This window comes from Gorilla gorilla, chromosome 12, assembly GCF_029281585.2.
Source record: "Gorilla gorilla gorilla isolate KB3781 chromosome 12, NHGRI_mGorGor1-v2.1_pri, whole genome shotgun sequence".
Taxonomy (NCBI): domain Eukaryota; kingdom Metazoa; phylum Chordata; class Mammalia; order Primates; family Hominidae; genus Gorilla; species Gorilla gorilla.
In genome coordinates this window covers 113,482,886-113,497,556 of record NC_073236.2, presented here as the reverse complement: position 1 = coordinate 113,497,556, position 14,671 = coordinate 113,482,886, and the positions used below count along the sequence as shown (strand labels likewise).

The 14,671-nt window shown below is 40.8% G+C and overlaps 1 protein-coding gene across 2 annotated transcripts in view; it reads left to right on the top strand.

The window, feature by feature from the left end:
• The window catches only part of DRC1 (dynein regulatory complex subunit 1), a 57,179-nt gene that overhangs the window by 14,385 nt on the left and 28,123 nt on the right, over positions 1-14,671 (top strand). For both annotated transcript variants that reach the window (XM_019020621.4, XM_019020619.4), the window contains exons 3-5: positions 5,559-5,671; positions 8,545-8,728; positions 13,878-14,015. In XM_019020621.4, coding sequence (XP_018876166.1) covers positions 5,559-5,671; positions 8,545-8,728; positions 13,878-14,015 — 435 coding nt within the window. The remainder of the gene's footprint in view (positions 1-5,558; positions 5,672-8,544; positions 8,729-13,877; positions 14,016-14,671) is intronic.

Below are 14,671 nucleotides of genomic sequence, written 5' to 3'. Positions count from 1 at the left end.
CTGGGCCCCACCCTTGACCCTGCAGTTTATCATTTTTTTTCTTTTTTGAGACGGAGTCTTGCTCTGTCACCAGGCTGGAGTGCAGTGGTGCAATACTTTTAGTAGAGACGGGGGTTTCACCATGTTGGCCAGGATGGTCTCGATCTCTTGACCCAGTGATCTGCCTGCCTCAGCCTCCCAAAGTGCTGGGATTACAAGCGTGAGCCACCGTGCCCGGCCTTACCATGTTTTTAGTGGTCATTATTTTTGTGTCCTGTTTAACCTTTGTCTACTTCATATTTATGAAGATAGTCTTCTATCATTTCTTCTAGAAGCTTTATAATTCTATCATTTACATTTTGGCCTATGACCTATCTGGAATTGATTTCTGTCTGTCGTGTAAGGGTAGGGTTCCAGGTTCATTGTTTTCTGTGTAGATTTTTAGTTGACCCAGCACCGTTTACTGAAAAGATCATCCTTTCCCCACTGCATTGTTGTGCACCTTTGTTGTGAATCAGGTGACCATGTATGTGTGAGTTCGTTTCTACATTCTCCATTCTCTTTTTCGGTATCTATATGTCTGTCTGTATTAGTTCATTCTCACATTGCTGTAAAGAAATACTTGAGACTGGATAATTTATAAGGAGGTTTAATCGGCTCTGCAGGTTAATGGTTCTGCAGGCTGTACAAGAAGCATAGTGGCTTCTGCTTCTGAGGAGGCCTCAGGAAGCTTCTAATCATGGCAGAAGGCAAAGGGGAAGCAGGCATCTCACATGGCAGGAGCAGGAGTGAGAGAGAGAGTGCAAGGAGGTGCCACACACTTTACAACAGCCAGATCTCGCGAGAACTCACTCACTATCATGAGAACAACACCAAGAGAATGGTGCTAAACTATGAGGAATCCACCCCCATGATCCAATCATTTCCCACCAGGCTCCACCTCCAACTCTGGGGATTAAAATTCAACATAAGATTTGGGCAGGGACAAAAGATCGAAACTATATCCAAACTATATCACCAGCTCTGTGCCAATTCCACTCAGTTTTAATTACTGTAGCTTTATGACAGTTCTTGATGTCTGGTAAGGTAAGTTCTCTAACTGTGTTCTTCCAGATTGTCTTGGCTACTTGGCTATTCTTTTTTTTTTTTTTTCTTCTGAAACAGCCTAGTTCTGTCATCCAGGCTGGGGTGCAGTGGCACAATCTTGGCTCACTGCAACCGCCGCCTCCTGGGTTCAAGTCATTCTCTTCCTCAGCCTTCTGAGTAGCTGAGATTACAGGCATGTGCCACCATACCTAGCTAATTTTTGTATTCTTACTGGAGACGGGATTTCACCATGTTGGCCAGGCTGGTCTCCAACTCTTGGCCTCAGGTAATCCTCCTGCCTCAGCTTCCCAAAGTGCTGGGATTACAGGCATGAGCCACTGCGCCCAGCCTTGTCTTGGCTATTCTTGACCCTTTGTATTTCCATATACATTTTAGAATCAGCTTGTCAATTTCTACCAAAAAACCTGCTGGAATTTCAATTGATTGAATAGAACTTATAATCCATGGGAGGTATTCTTTAATTTGGCTCAGCAATGTTTTGTACTTTTTGTTCAGGTTATAATGGTTCGTGGTGGTATATAAATGTACAGTTGATTTTAATACATTGCCTTGGTATCTGGTGACCTTGCCAAATTCACTTGTTAATTCTAATAGTTACCTGTGGCTTCTTTTGAATATTTTTTTACATCTATAATCATATCATTTGAAAATAATGAGTTTTATTTCTTCCTGTCTAATTTTATATCTTCTATTTTTTTTTCTGCCCTTATTGCATTAGTTGGACGCTCCAGCTCATTAAAAAAAGTGGTGACGATGGGGGTCCAGGTTCTGCTCTGGATTTCCTGCGGATACACCCCCTCAAGTAGACTTGTCCATGTCCCTTCAAACCCCCATTGTCCCCTCTAGATTACTGAGTCCAGTGGGAGCCAAAATTCCCGGTCCGAATGACTCTGAGCCCACCTTCAACCTATATGTGCCTCTTCCCAGAGTCTGTCCTGCTCAGGGCAGATGAGGCCAATGTTATGCAACCCCTGGGGCTGACAGATGGCCACAGGGTATAGATGGAGCTTGGATGTGCAGTTGGGGAAATCCACATGCCTGCAGGACAGAGCTGGGGGTGGGCTGGGAGCTGTGGCCAGAGGCAGGCTCTTCCTTAGCCACCCAGTTATCAGTAGAACTCTGAGGTGTGTCTGAATTCAAACGAGGACTTTTAAATTGTCATAAAGGTACTGTGATAGGAGGATATATATAAAATATATTTTAAATATATATTATATATTAATAATATACAATATATTATATATTATATATAATTTATATTATATATTATATATAATTTATATTATATATTATATATAATTTATATTATATATTATATATAATTTATATTATATATTATATATAATTTATATTATATATTATATATAATTTATATTATATATAATATATAATTTATATATAATTTTATATAAATTATATATAATTTATATATAATTTTATATAAATTATATATAATTTATATTATATATAAATTATATTTTTATATATTATGTATAATTTATATATTTATACATATATACATAATATATAATATATTATATAGTATATATAATATATTATATAGTATATATAATATATAGTATATATAATATATTATATAGTATATATAATATATTATATAGTATATATAATATATTATATAGTATATATAATATATTATATAGTATATAGTATATATTATATAGTATATAGTATATATTATATAGTATATAGTATATATTATATAGTATATATAGTATATATTATATAGTATATATTTATATATTTATATATTTAAATTTATATATAAATATATATAAATTTATATATATAAATATATATATAAATTTATATATTTATACATATATACATAATATATAATATATTATATAGTATATATAATATATAATATATATACTATATAATATATTATATAGTATATGTAATATATAATATATTATATAGTATATGTAATATATAATATATTATATAGTATATGTAATATATAATATACTATATAGTATATGTAATATATAATATATATTATATATAAAGCATATTATATATTATATACACAACATTATATATTATATATATTATGTTATATATATATTTTGAGACAGAGTCTCACTCTGTCACCTAGGCTGGAGTACAGTGGCATGATCTCAGCTCACTGCAACCTCCATCTCCTGGGTTCACGCAATTCCCCTGCCTCAGCCTCCCAAGTAGCTGGGACTATAGGCGTGCACCACCATGCCTGGCTAAGTTTTATATTTTTAGTAGAGACGGGGTTTCACCATGTTGTTCAGGCTGGTCTTGAACTCCTGGCCTCAGGTGAACTGCCCGTGTTGGCCTCCCAAATTGCTGGGATTATAGGTGTGAGCCACCATGCCCAGCTGAATGTTTTATTTAACAATTTACATGATACTATAATTTAAAAATATTTAGACATATGGTATGTGGACCTCCATTTAAATGCTTTCCCTGGATCTCATAAAGGTGAGGGGCATTTTGGTCTGTTGGTGACTGACATTTGGATTTTTAATTTTACTTTGAGTCTTAAATACTTGATTCAGAAATTTCTGGAACTCCAGTAATTGGTTAGCACATGGTACTTATACAGAACTGTCTGATGTTCACATTGAGTAGAAACTAGAAAATAACCCCAAACTGCAGGAAAGCCATTACTTCCTTATGCACGTAAAACCATTTGGTACAAGTGATAAAACTGCAGGCATTAACAAAAAATCTAGAGTGCCCTGGATATCTGGGTTAAAGCTCTGTTCTGTATTCAATGAAACTACATTTCAAATTTTTCATATAATAGTGAGATCAAGTGAAGTCTCTGGTCATTTCTGTGACTCCTTGGTGTAGAAGTTTTATAGGTTCCTAGTTTAAAAATTATTTGAGAGTTGGAGAGTTTATAAGTTCCAAAAAGACTTGAAAAAACTTAGGCATAACCTAAGGGTACTTGAACTTTTTGTTGAGAGGATTTATCATCTTGAATAACATCACAACAAGGCTAGGAGTGAAGATACTGGAGATGGAATTTAGGAAGAGGGATTTAGAAGGATGGCACCAATTACAAAATCCCTGAGCCCATTAAGGAGACAGCAGTGCAGCCAGCTACAATCTTTTCCTGCCTTAGAATCCATGTAACGAAAGACTCCACATATCATTAGCTGCAGCACGGCAGAAGCTTGTTTCTCTGTCTCAACAGTTCTGAGTATAAGTAGTCCAGGGCTCACATGGATGGGGTCTGCTTGATGATGGGACCTCAGCTCCCTCTGCCATTGCTTGAGTTGCCTTTATCTGCGCGTCACCTTTTACTTTAGCCCCACATGCCAGCCTGGGAGAAGGGGCAGAAGTGGGGCAGCAGAGGGTACACCTTTTTCCCTTAAAGTCACAATTCAGAAGTGGCACACATCACTTCTCCTGTGTCACTGATCAGATAGTATTCTAGGTGCAAGGGAGGCTGGGAAAGGTACCTATTTTGGGAAGCCACATCCCAGCAAAAATTTGAGTGTTCTGTTACTAAAAGGAGAGGGAGAAATGGACATGGGAGCACAGCTGTCATTACCTGCCTCACTGTCATTATCTGCCTCACTGTCATTATCTGCCTCACTGTCATTACCTGCCTCACCTCCCCAACTGAGGTTCTTCGAAAGGCTCCCGGCAGTGTCAGTCACTTGGAGATCTGCTGGGGAAAAGGCTGAGATGAATGTACAATATCTGCTGGTATAAAAGTTGGCTGGTGCCTTCTCTACAGTGAATAAATAAAGTACATCGAGAACTGCAGAGTGTTTTTTTTTAAATTTTTTATTTTGCCCAGGATTGGACAAAAACTTACCACAGTAGGATACTAATGATGCCCTTCTAGCCAAACGCAGCGGCTTTTCTCCAGGCCTCATCATATTATGACTGGATACTGGACTTTTCTTTCTCTTTTTCTTTTTTCTTTCTTTTTCTTCTTTTTTTTTTTTTTCTGAGATAGGGTCTCACTTTGTTGCTCAGGCTGGAGTGTAGCGGCGTGACCTTGGCTCACTGTAACTTCTGCCTCCCAGGTTCAAATGATTCTCCTGCCTCAGCCTGCCGAGTAGCTGGGATTACAGGCACCCGCCACCATGCCTGGCTAATTTTTGAATTTTTATTAGAGACGGGGTTTCACCATGTTGGCCAAGCTGGTCTCGAACTCCTGACCTCAAATGATCCACCCACCTTGGCCTCCCAAAGTGCTGGGACTACAGGCATGAGCCACTGTGCCTGGCCAAGAACTGCAGAGTGCTTTTAAATTGTGAGCTGTAAAATCACATCACAAATGTCATGATAGAAAAGGGTTGCTACACAGAGGCTACTCTTAAAAGTCTTAAGGTAGTTGCTGCTTCCTGCTTGAATGGATAGAAGCTGCGGACAGTTGTGCAAAAATGTTTCAGACTTTATACATTGTTTACAAAGTGTTCTAGCTTTGTAAATTCTTATCTCTCTCTTTTCAGAAATTGGCTAAACTTCTGCTCTGTGGCACTGAGTTGGTGACAAATATCCAAGTGGCTATAGATATCAGAGAGATTCACAGGAGAGTCGAAGAAGAGGAGATAAAGCGTCAAAGGTAAGGACTGTGCTACTCTGCACCTGGTGGACATGAAGGTAATCTCCATGGGTCCGGCAGTTCTCCCGAATCGTTGGAGGGTGACTTTGTCCACCTTAGACAATTCCCTCCCTGCCCTTATAACTTCTCCCTCCCTCCCTCCTCTTCTTTCTCTCTCTCTTTTTTTTTTTTTTTTGAGACAGAGTTTCGCTCTTGTTGCCCAGGTTGGAGTGCAATGACGTGATCTCGGCTCACCGCAACCTCCACCTCCCAGGTTCAAGTGATTCTCCTGCCTCAGCCTCCTGAGTAGCTGGGATTACAGGCATGCGCCACCAAGCCAGGCTAATTTTGTATTTTTAGTAGAGACGGGGTTTCACCATGTTGGCCAGGCTGGTCTCGAACTACTGACCTCACGTGATCCACCCGCCTTGGCCTCCCAAAGTGTTGGAATTACAGGCGTGAGCCACCGCGCCCGGCTATCTCGTCTCTTTTCTTTCCTCCCCTCCTCGAGCACTACGTTGCTGATACGTGCCAAGCTGTGTGTATACAAAAGGAGTGAAACACGGCCTCTGTTTGTGGTATTCACAGTCTAGTCAAGAGACACATGGAAACACCCATAATTCGTGGTAAAATAGATAATGTGTAAAGGGTTGTAGTAACACACACAAGGAGGCCTTTAATATTATCTGCAGAGATTACAGAAAACTTCCCAGGCAAGGTGACGTTGAGTTGGGCTGTGAGGGATGAATAGGAATTTGAGGAGTTGAAGAGTAGGCATTTTAGGCAGAGGGAACACTTGAGCAGAGGTGTGAGATTACATGATGTGCTTGGGAATGGCATGATAGTGAAGGATGTATGCGGGTAATGGAAGAAAAGAGAAGAGGCTAAGAAGGTCAACTGGGCAGTCCTGGGTTTCAATTGGTGAGAATGACCAGACCCACGAACACCTCAGTGTTATGTGTAAAGGTGGCAGCATTATTAAAGAATATTAAGGGCTCCATGCCTAGAAGGATGGAGGTTCACAGGGATAACAAGAACCTGTGTCAAGTCCTCAGCTCCAGTCCTCAGGAGGCAGGCTGCCCTGCACGCCCGTGTCCCAGGTCTCAGGCTGTCCAGCAGGGAGGCATAAGCGGCTTAGAAGAATTAAACTTCTTTGGTTTGCACACAGAAGCAGACTGATAGCAGGTCCTCGTTTAAGCTTTGGATTGTTCTTCAATTAATTTCTTAAACAATTAGAAGAACAACCACTTGGCCAGGCACGGGGTGGCCCACGCATGTAATCCCAGCACTTTGGGAGGCCGAGGAAGGCGGATCGCTTGAGGTCAGGAGTTCGAGACCAGCTTGGCCAACATGGTGAACCTCCGTCTCTACTAAGAACACAAAAAATTAGCTGGGCGTGGTGGCGCGTGCACACCTGTAGTCCCAGTACTCAGGAGGCTGAGGCAGGAGGATCACTTGAGCCCAGGAGGTGGACGTTGTAGTGAGCCAAGAGTGTGCCACTGGACTCCAGCCTAGGCAATGGGAGTGAAACCTAGTCTTTAAAAAAAAGAAAAAGAAAAAAAAAGCAACCACTTGACCATTTTGGCTCATCATATACATACAGGGGTCGATTTTAACAATATTTTTAGTTGTTCAGCATAAGCAGTTCCCTCTTTAGCAACTTTAGCAGCCCTACCAGTAAACGTGGGTGACTTTTATTCTCGAAACTTCCCACTGCCTGTATGGGCTGTGCCAGCAATGGAGTCGGCAGATTCCCAGCAGGGTCGGCTTGTGAAAGGCAGGGAAGGTCATGCAAGGAGTTAGGCCTTGTCCTCTAGCCACAGAGGAATGCTGAAGGTCCCAGGTGGCAGGTTGCAAGGTCAGTGTGCTGCGGAAAGATGACCTGACAGCTCTTTCTCATTTCTTGAAATAAAAAAGTCAATTAAATTAAAAAAGTGTCCTAGCTTGGAAGGTGGGGTGGGTGGGGGATGGGACAGGAAGAGGGGATTGCAGGATGTTTAAGCTGTGACTTCGGTTCCTCAGGGGGTTTGTTTGGAGGTGCTCTCATAGGATTAGTCTGTTACAAGGAGCAGAGAGTCTCTGGCAGATATCTTAGCCACTGTTCCCAGAGGGGCCCCAGCTCAGCTCTCCTGCCTTCCTGCCACCTCGCCCCAGCCTCGGTGTGCTCTATCACGGAGGTTCTTTGGAATTTATGGAAAGGCTGTCCCTATTTTCCATTACTCATTGGTGGAGTTTCCATATTTGTACATTCCACTAGTCATTTATTGGTAACTTGGGAGAGGAGTAGCCAGACACTTGAGGTCATGTTGCTAATAAAAAATTGATAATTTAAGCACCATGTGTTAAGTGACTCCCATGCTGAGCACCTGTGCTGTGTGCAGCATCTTATTTCATCCTGACAACAGCCAGCCACTTGAAGGTAGATACTTTTCATCCACGCCATTTTACAGAAGAGAAAAGTGAGGCTTGAGGGAGTTATGCAACTTGTCTAAAAGGTTGACAGTCAGTTAGGAGCCAAGTCAGGACTTGAACATAAGCTCTGTGACTCCAGAGACCCAGCGTTTAACTGTTGTGTGTTATCATCTTACTCAGAAGCAGGTGACCAATCGATCTTGGTGTGTGTGTGTGTGTGCGCGCGTGTGTATGTGTGTGTGTGTAGCCTTAATGTTGATCTGTTTTTGCTATGTGTCATTTTCTTTACTTGGCCTCAGTTATTTACAGTCAAGCATTAAACGAAAAGATTTCTCAGCATTGAGTTTGATTTTGGGCGGGTGTGTTTGGGCAGTGCCTAGTACCTGGGTCTTATATTCTAGAGATTCTAGAGAACGTACCTGCTCTACTGGAAGGCAGCATCTGGAGCTGGGTTGGCATGGCTGGCATGTTTGTATTTGCAGGATTGAGAAGCTGGAGAATGAAGTTAAGACCAGCCAGGACAAATTCAATGAAATCACCTCAAAGTGGGAAGAGGGCAAGCAGAAGAGAATTCCCCAAGAGCTGTGGGAAATGCTCAATACCCAACAGCTGCACTGTGCTGGACTCTTAGAAGATAAGAATAAACTCATCAGCGAGTTACAGCAGGCAAGAGGCCCGGGCACTCCAGCCCAGCCACAGGGGATCTGCCTGGGATTTAGCTGGGTTACTGGTTTGCTTTTCCTGAATGGAAAAATGTAGAAACCTTTTACTTCATTATTTAGAATGCTGTACAAGTCATGTTATAAACTTTTTTCTATGATGGTAAGAAACACATAGCATTAAGTTTGCCATCATAACCATTTTAAAGTGTATAGTTCATGGGCTGGATGAGGTGGTTCACTCCTATAATCCCAGCATTCTGGGAGGCCGAGGCAGGCGGATAACTTGAGGTCAGGAGTTTGAGACCAGCCTGGCCAACATGGTGAAACCCCATCTCTACTAAAAATATAAAAATTAGCCGGGCATGGTGGCACATGCCTGTAATCTCAGCTACTCAGGAGGCTGAGGCAGGAGGGTCGCCTTAACATGGGAGACAAAGGTTGCAGTGAGCCGAGATTGCGCCACTGCACTCCAGCCTGGGTGACAGAGCGAGTGAGATTCTGTCTCAAAACAAAAACCAAAAAACTGTTCAGTCATGTTAAGTATACAGCATTCAGATGCAACAGATCTCTAAGAACTTTTTCATCTTGCAGCATGGAAACTCTATGCCCCTTAGACACCAATTCCCTCTTCCCCTTCCCCCTAGACCTTGGTAATCACCTTTCTACTTTCTGTTTCTGTGGTTTTGACTACTCTATTAGATACTTCCTGTGAGTGAAATCATGCAGCATTTGTCCTTTTGTGACTAGCATATTTGGCTTAGTATAGATGGACTTCGTTGTAGCACGTGACAGGACTGCCTTCCTTTTTGAGGCTGCGTAGTATTTCATTGCATATATATGCCACATCTTGTTTTATACATTCTCCTGTGAATGGACATTTGGGTTGGATTTCACGTTTTGGCTTTTGTGAGTAATGCTGCTATGAACATGGGTATACACATATCTCTTTGAGATACTTCTTTGAATTATTTGGATGTACGCTTAAAAGTAGGATGGCTGGGTCATATGGTAATTCTATTTTTAATTTTCTTAGGAACCTTCATACTGTTTTTTATAATGATTGCACCATTTTACATTCCCACCAACAGTACACAAGGGTTCTAACTTCTCTGTATTCTCACCAACACTTACATCCTGTTTTTTTGATAGCTTCCGTGTTGATGGTATGAGGCGATATCTCATTATGGTTTGGATTTGCATTTCCATAACGATTAGAGATGTTCTGCATCTTTTTCATGTGTTTATTGGTCATTTGTATATCATCTTTGGAGAAATGTCTATTTAAATCCTTTGCTTATTTTTAAATTGGGTTGTTTTTGAGTTACAGAAGTTCTTTATGTATTTTGGACATTATCAGATATATGATTTTCAATTATGATTTCCTATTCCGTATATTGCCTTCTTATTCTTGATTTTTTTTTTTTTTGATGTGCAAACATTTTTGAGTTTGGTGCAGCCCCATTTGTCTATTTTTGATTTTGTTGCCTGGGCTTTTGGTGTGATATCCAAGAAATTATGGCCAAATCCAATGTGCAGAAAGCTTGTCCTCTATATTTTCTTCTAGGACTTTAATAGTTTTAGGTCTTTAATCAATTTTGAGTTATTTTTGTATGTGGTATAAGGAAGGACCCAACTTCATTCTTTTGCCTGTGAATATCCAGTTTTCTCAATATCATTTGTTGAAGAGACTATCCTTTCTCCACTGTATAGTCTTGTCAAAAGTCATTTGACCATAGATGCAGGGGTTTATGTATCATTCGTTTATCATCTTGACCCTTGTCAAAGCCATTTGGTCATATATGTAGGGGTTTATTTCTGGGCTCTCTAGTTCCCTTGGTCTATATATCTATTTTTATGTCAGTACAACATTCTTTAATTCCTGTTGCTCTTTGCAGTTTTGTTTTTGTTTATTTTTTTTTTTTGAGACGGAGTCTTGCTCTGTCGCCCAGGCTGGAGTGCAGTGGTGTGATCTCGGCTCACTGCAACCTCCGTCTCTAGGGTTAGAGCAATTCTTCTGCCTCAGCCTCCCGAGAAGCTGAGACTACAGGCGTGCACCACCATGCCTGGCTAATTTTTGCATTTTTAGTAGAGATGGAGTTTCACAATTTTGGCCAGGCTAGTCTCAAACTCCTGACCTCAGGTGACCCACCTACCTTAGCCTCCCAAAATGCTGGGATTACAGATATGAGCCACTGTGCCCAGCCTGTAGTATGTTTTGAAATCAGGGAACGTGGGGCCTCCAACTTTGTTCTTTTCTCAAGACTATTTTGGCAATTTGGAGTCTCTTGAGATTCTGAATTTTACAAATTTTAGGATGGTTTTCCTATTTCCACAAAAAATGATGTTGGGATTTTGATAAGGACTGCACTGAATCTCTAGATCACTTTGTATAGTATGGACATTTTTAACAATATTGAGTCATCCAGTTCATAAGCACAGGATATCTTCCATTTGTTTGTATCTTCTCTGATTTCTTTTAGTAATGTTTTACAGTTTTCAGTGTACAAGGCTTTTGCCTACTTGGTTAAGTTTATTCCTAAGTATTTCATTCTTTTTGGTGCTATAGTAAATGGATTATTTTCTTAATTTCTATTTTGGATTGGTCATTATTTGCATATAAGAATGCAACTGATTTAAAATTTTTTAAACATTTAATTTAATTTAATTTTTTTGAGACAGAGTCTCGCTCTGTCACCCAGGCTGGAGTGCAGTAGACTGATCTTGGCTCACTGCAACCTCCACCTCCTGGGCTCATGTGATCCTCCTGCCTCAGCCTCCCAAGTAGCTGGGATTACAGCGCACATCACCATGCCCAGCTAATTTTTGTGTTTTTAGCAGAGATGGGATTTCATCACGTTGCCAAGTCTGGTCTCGAACTCCTGACCTCAAATTACCCACCCACCTCCACCTTCCAAAGTGTTGGGATTACAGTTGTGAGCCACCACACCTGAGATTTTTTTTAAAAATTTAAAATTAAAAAATTTTATGGGTAGGTGTATATATTTATGGGGTATATAAGATATTTTGATACAGCCATACAATGTGTGATAATCACATTGGGGTAAATGGGGTATCCATCACTTCAAGCATGTATCATTTCTTTGTGTTGCAAACATTCCAATTATACTCTTTTAGTTATTTTAAAATGTACAATAAATCTAGCTGACCTTAGTCACCCTGTTGTGCTGTCAAATACTAGATCTTATTCATTCTAACTATATTTTTATACCTATTAACCATCCCCATTCCTCCCCGACCCTCCACACTACCCTTCTCAGTCTCTGCTAACTATCATTCTACTTTCTATCTCCACGAGTTCAATTGTTTTAATTTTTAGCTCCCACAAACGAGTGAGAACATGCAAAGTTTGAATTTTTGTGCCTGGCTTATTTCATTTAACACAATGCCTTCCAATTCCATCCACGTCGTTGCAAATGACAGGATCTCATTCTCTTTTATGGCTGAATAGTACTCCACTGTGTATATGTACCACATTTGCTTTATCCATTCATCTGCTGATGGACACTTAGGTTGATTCCAATTCTTGGCTATTGTGAATAGTGTGATTTTTGAATTTTGATTTTGTGTCCTGCAACTTTGCTGAATTTAAGTTCTAACAGGTTTTCGTGTGTGTGAAATCTTTAGCTTTTCTGCATATAAGATCATGTCATCTGTGAACAAAGATAATTTTAACTCTTCCAATTTTGATGTCTTTTCAAGGGATAAACTTTTAACTAGAAGTAAAAGCTTTGTCATAATTGTAGAATTATTAGCTATCTAATAGAAATACAGTCATGCATCACTTAATGATGGGGATATATTCTAAGAAATGCATTGTTAGGTGATTTCATTGTTGTGAGAACGTCATAACATGTGCTTTCACAAACCTAGATGGTATAACCTACTACACACCTAGGGTATATGATATAACTAATTGCTTCTAGGCTACAAACCTGTCCAGAATGCTACTGTACTGAATACTGTAAGCAGTTGTAATGCAGTGCTAAGTATTTGTGTATCTAAACAGAAAAGGCACAGTAAAAATACCACATTATGGCCGGGCGCGGTGGCTCACGCCTGTAATCCCAGCACTTTGGGAGGCCGAGGCAGGTGGATCACGAGGTCAGGATATGGAGACCATCCTGGCTAACACGGTGAAACCCTGTCTCTACTAAAAATACAAAAAATTAGCCAGGCATAGTGGTGGGCGCCTGTAGTCCCAGCTACCCGGGAGGCTGGGGCAGGAGAATGGCATGAACCCGGGAGGTGGAGCTTGCAGTGGGCCGAGATCGAGCCACTACACTCCAGCCTGGGCAACAGAGCAAGACTCCGTCTCAAAAAAAAAAAAAATACCGTATTATAATCCTATGGGACCACTGTCGTATATGTGGTCCATCATTGACTGAAATGTTGCTATGCAGCACATGACCATAGTATTTTTACAGCAAATGCTGTTCCAGAGTTTAGTCCTTAGTTAAGGAATGCAACTTAGTCTGCAGTAGATATGTTCTCATGTTGGAACCTGGACATTAATTGCTCAGCTAGGACACTCTAGGCTTTCTGGGAGCTTGCAGGGAGATTTGCAGCAGGTGATAACATTGAGAGGTTTGGTCCTGGGTGCTTGTTAAGAGCTTTGCCCTGAGCAGAGTCCATTCCACTCCATCTACTATGCTTTATCTCAGGCCTTCTAAGACTCTTCTGAAACCACTTTCTCTTTGTACAGATTATTATTATTATTATTATTATTATTATTATTATTGAGACAGGATCTTGCTCCATCTCCCAGGCTGGGGTGCAGTGGTGCAATCATAGCTCACTGTAGCCTTGACCTTCTGGGCTCAAGCGATCCTCCCACCTCAGCCTCCCAAGTAGCTGGGACCACAGGCATGCACCACCATGTCTGGCTAATTTTTATATTTTTTTGTAGAGACAGAGTTTTGCCATACTACCCAGGCTGGTCTCCTGAGCTGAAGCACCTGCCTCAGCCTCCCAAAGTGCTGAGATTATAGGTGTGAGCCACTGTGCCCAGCCCTCTTTGTACAGTTTCATGTCCTAACGTTGACAGATTCTGGTGAGAGGGGTCTAGAGAGAGTGCTTGGCACCTTCTGCTCCTGACACAGTTTGTGGCCAGACTTTTACATGCTCTTTTCTAGGAGTTAAAAACAAAGGATGACCAGTATGTGAAGGATTTGAAGAAACAGTCAGATGACATCTGCCTGCTTCTGGAGCGGATGGAAGAACAGGTGAAGAATGTGATGAAAACCTTTCGTGAGGAGCTCTATAACATTGAGGTAACAGGGTGTGAAAAGACCTGGTTTCTGCTCTTGGGGGGCCCCTGGGAGGAGGTCTAGGTCTGTCCTAATAATCTAAGGAGGGCCCTACATGACTTCTCTCTCCGCTGATTTCTGTTTCTGCTCTCAGGTTTTATTAATTTATTTACTCATTCATTCATATGACAAGTACATATCAAGTGTCTGCTATATGCTGGGCACTGTTCCAGGGGACTGGGGGTACAGCTGTGAACAAAACAAAGTTCCTGGTGGAGACTGTATGCTAGTAGGAAGCAGTTAGACAATAAACAAGTTACTAAATATATTATTTTACAGGTGGTAATAAGTGTTTTGAAAGAAAATAAGATGAGCAAGAGGTTGGGGAATAAAAAAGGGGGATTAGCACTCCATAAGCATAAAGCCTGTGTGAGGCATTTATTTGTTTCTTTATGGCAATTGGGGTGGACAGTGGCAAAGGGGAGTGCTGCATAGGATTCAGGAATCAGTATTTTGAATTTGAATGAAATGTTCAAGATTGAGATTGAGATTTAGCCCTTTCCAAGATGGAAGAGAGCCAAGAAGGTGGAGGCCTCTCTCTCTCTCGGTTGTTGGAGACTCATTTCTGCATTCCCAAACCTACCCCTTGTGAGTTTCATGCTGCCTTTGCTTCATGGGAT